The sequence below is a fragment of the Gadus morhua genome, chromosome 2 (genome assembly GCF_902167405.1).
Source record: "Gadus morhua chromosome 2, gadMor3.0, whole genome shotgun sequence".
Lineage (NCBI taxonomy): Eukaryota > Metazoa > Chordata > Actinopteri > Gadiformes > Gadidae > Gadus > Gadus morhua.
In genome coordinates, this window is record NC_044049.1 from 3673962 (window position 1) to 3678308 (window position 4347).

At 56.3% G+C, this 4347-nt stretch overlaps 1 protein-coding gene across 1 annotated transcript in view; it reads left to right on the top strand.

Annotated features, from left to right (window-relative positions):
• The window catches only part of glis2b (GLIS family zinc finger 2b), a 25122-nt gene extending 22293 nt beyond the window's left edge, over positions 1 to 2829 (top strand). The window contains exons 6-7 of the mRNA XM_030348123.1: positions 651 to 769; positions 1856 to 2829. Of these exons, the coding sequence (XP_030203983.1) occupies positions 651 to 769; positions 1856 to 2550 (814 nt within the window). The 3' untranslated portion in view covers positions 2551 to 2829. The remainder of the gene's footprint in view (positions 1 to 650; positions 770 to 1855) is intronic.
• Positions 2830 to 4347: the final 1518 nt, after the last annotated feature.

The window sequence follows — 4347 nt, forward strand, 5'->3', positions numbered from 1 at the left end:
CCTCCGCGCCCATGTCTTAAGGCTTCTTTATGGTTCCACATCGACGCAAAGCAGTGACCACTCAGACGCTTCGACGCAGTCGTGAACCAGTTTTGGTTCTGTGCCCGGTCTTAGTAAGCGGACCAATCACAGCCCCTGCTGCTGCGCTGCCTTCGACGCAAGTTTACACATGTTTGGGAGGCGCACGTCAGGCCCTTGCGGTGGACGCAAGGAGGGTCCGAAAGGACGTAAGGGGTCCGTAAACCCCCTTGAGTTGTGTCGACGTTGAACCATAACTGAGCCTTAAGTCATCTACTCCCTGAGGTGGACCACATGCACGAAAGTTAAGTTAAGTTGAGTTAAGTTGACGGTGAGATGGACTGTGTGTGGTCTCCTCTCTCCAGGTACAAAATGCTGATCCACATCTTAGTTAAGTTAAGTTAAGGTGTGATGGTCTGCGTCCTCTCTCCAGGTACAAGATGCTGATCCACATCTTAGTTAAGTTAAGTTAAGGTGTGATGGTCTGCGTCCTCTCTCTAGGTACAAGATGCTGATCCACATCTTAGTTAAGTTAAGTTAAGGTGTGATGGTCTGCGTCCTCTCTCCAGGTACAAGATGCTGATCCACATCTTAGTTAAGTTAAGGTGTGATGGTCTGCGTCCTCTCTCCAGGTATAAGATGCTGATCCACATCCGCACCCACACCAACGAGAAGCCCCATCGCTGCCCCACGTGTAACAAGAGCTTCTCCCGCCTGGAGAACCTGAAGATACACAACCGCTCACACACAGGTCAGTGTCCGTAATGCACACACACTCACACATGCACACACACACACACACACACTCACACACCCACACACACACACACACACACATAGACATGCATGCAATCACACAGGTACACATCACAGACGCACGCACCCACTCACACACGCACGCACGTCCTTCTGACGCGCTAGACGAGCGCTGAGTGTATGTTTTATGACCCACGCGTTTATGTTTAGCTCGTGAGTTATCCACTCATGAGCTAAACATTCACGAGTGGATAACCGGGCGTCTTCCAAGAGCATGGCGTAGCCACAAGCCCGACATAGCAATAGCAACAATGAGCAGTTCAAACCACGCAGAGTGCCAGGTTTGGCGGGGGCGGACTTTAGAGTCAAGGCCACCCGAGGATTAGCCTGGCCAGAGCCTGCCCTCACACAGAAACTCTTATTTACATGTACAAGGTCCGGGATTGGTCCTCGGCAGTGGCCCTCAGACCGTCCGACCGCTGGATGGGCCAATAGGAGGCTGAGGTTGTTCCAGGGGGCGGGTTCTAATGTGAGGTGACAGGCAGTGTGCTGTGGTCACTCTGGGTCACTCTAAGCTGATTCATAAAGGCCCTTTGAGCCTTCTCTGTAAACCACATGCTACACAAATACATTTTACAACATGCAAAATAAATCCAGTTATAATCCGCCATTAGAAACTGGAACCATTGATCTAGCCAAAATATCAGATGGCCCCTGCCTAACCTAAAGACGATTCTGCGATAATCTGATTGGCTGAAGGTGTTGTCTGTCGAGGCAGGGCTTTAAATCAACCTCTCACCATAAAACGTCCAGACGCTCTTGCGAAAGGGACTGGGAAGACCTCACAAGATAGACTGATAGAACCGGACTAGCCAAGGATATCCCATAAGAGTCATTCCGATTAACTGCAGTCTGATTAACCGGGCAGTTTATCACGCTTTATTCAAAATCAAAAACCTGCGTACATACCATTACCCACGGTAAGTTGCCGTGTGAAAAAGTGTCAACATAGCACATAAATACTGAAACATGCGCACTAAGTACGACATGGTTTAAACGATTGTTTCCGCCCCCCCTCCAGGCGAGAAGCCCTACATCTGCCCCTACGAAGGCTGCAACAAGCGCTACTCCAACTCCAGCGACCGCTTCAAGCACACGCGCACGCACTACGTGGACAAGCCCTACTACTGCAAGATGGCGGGCTGCCTGAAGCGCTACACCGACCCCAGCTCGCTGCGCAAGCACATCAAGGCCCACGGACACTTCGTGGCCCAGGAGCCCGGCTGCCCGGGCGGGGTGGGCTCCCTGCTGAAGCCGGGCCCCTGCAGCGGAGGGGCCCTCGCCAGGGAAGCGGAGCCCTCCTACCAGGGCGGGGCCCGCCTCCTGCTCCCGGGCGCGGCCGCCTTCCACCACGCCCTGCAGGGCCTCTCCGGGGGTCTGCCCCCCCTCTCCCCCGTCGGCGCCCGGCCCCTGGACCTGAGCGCCCTGGGGGGCCCCGGGGGGCCCCTGCCGGCCGGCTCGGTGCTGTCCTTCCCCGGCTCGCCCCTGGGCCTCGGGAAGGCCTCCCTGATCTCCCCCGCCTACCCCCCCCTGAGGCCCCCCCCCCCCCCCGGGGGGGAGCGGAGGGGCCCGGACCACCACCTGGTCCAGGGGAGGCGGTGGGGGGGCCGGGGGGAGGGGGTGCTGAACCTCTCCACGGCGGGGGCCCTCGACCCGCTGTCCTGGGTGGTCATCCCCCCCGGGGCCGTGGTGCTGAAGCCAGCTGTTGTCAACTGACACCTCCCCGCGCGCACACACACACACACACACACACACTCGCAGACACACACACATAGATGTACACACACAGTCACACAAACCCACACACACACACAGTCACGCACACACACACAGACACACCAACACACGCACACACACAGACATGCTCACACGCAGACTCAAACAAAGAGAGCTCACACAAACACACACACACCCCCTCATGCACACCTTACACACACACATACCACAGGAGCTCAGGGGGTAGGGGTCGGGCGGGGTGGACGCCCCTGGGGTGATACGGGTGGGGGGGGGGGCTGGGTATGGATGGAGGGGGGGGGGGGGGGGGGTGGGTGGTAAAAGTCGCCTCGCACAATCAAACCCGCGGCCGTACCTCCAACGACGCGCTCAGAAGAGGCCTGACACGACACAAGTCGAACTTTACAAACAAAACAATCGCGACGAAGACCCCGTCTAGGGGGGACGGGGACTGGGACTGCCCCCCCCCCCCCCCCCCCCCGGCGGCCCCCTCACTGCGGGGGTCCAGTGGACGAGACCCGCCCGGACTACGCTAGGCTAGGCGTGCGCATCGGAGGGAGAAAACGGTCGCCGTGCCAACGGCCGTGTGTTTTTCTGTTGTTTTTTTGTTTGCCGAACCGTTTTCCATTCCTACGGGCAGTTGTGTAGACCCGGTCAGTGCACAGTGTGGGGGTCTCCGTGCGATGTGTGGGGGTCCCCTTGCGCTGGGGTCTCTCCTTAAGGTCCCGGTTGATGTTATTGTTATGGTTATTATTATTATTATTGAGTATTTATGTGACTGCTGGTGGACGGTGCTCGCCCCGGCCTGGCAGTGGGAGAGATAAACCACGACAGACAGCGACGCACTCGCTGCTGGGTCCGGTCGAGCGCGGCTCCTTACCAGGCTTTGACGTGTTTCACCGCCGCAACGGCTAATAACGATTCTGACAAACTCGCTTAGCAACAGCGAGCGAAAAATAAGAGGATTCAGACGGACGAGGTCTGGATCCAACAGGTGGCAGGTCTCATCCTCAGACAATAGTAGTAGCGTCACCTGTACAACTACAAACAAAACCTAACAAGGCACTTGATAGCGTAGAACCAGGCTATAGTGTTGAAACCTCACAATTTGCTGCTAACCTTAACAGCTCTTCCAGTGTCACACTGGTGGAGGACGCTTTTGACAATCTGCATCCCTGGGTGAAGAGGACACTAGTGCCTCAACCTAAGGCAACAGAGCCATGGGAGGCCAGACACAGACGGGTGTTGTCACCTGGCGACGACCAATTATCATCTGTTAACTTCTTTTATTTTTAGATCAATGTTGAAAGTCACCGGCGCTTCTGGCGCCCCCCTCTGGCAGTTTTAGTACACTGCATCCTGCCTGCCTAAACGACAGAACTCACCCTGTTTTCCCCTCCTCCTGGCTTGTTCGACCATTTTTCCCGTAATAGAATCAGCTAGGCCAGTCTGCCGTGCATGAAAGGGCCACTGTGGTGATAAACACTGGTATATTTGTGTTTGAGGTGACTTAGCCACGAAACCAGCTGTGAAAAACAGGTGGTCCCCCGGCTCGCAGCCTGACTTAGCCTTGTTGCTCGTGGGCTTTGTGCCGAGCACAAGGCTTCCAAGTGTGCTGGAAAATCACCAGCCCTTGAACGGGCGGGGAGGTGGGTTCTGGGGCAGGCGGTAGAGAGGGCAGGGTGACTGGGCACAGGGTAGGGGGCGACGTACAGCTGCCCTGAACAGAAAGCCAATTAGTCTGTCACCATCATGCCTCGTTTTCTGCGGACAAAACGG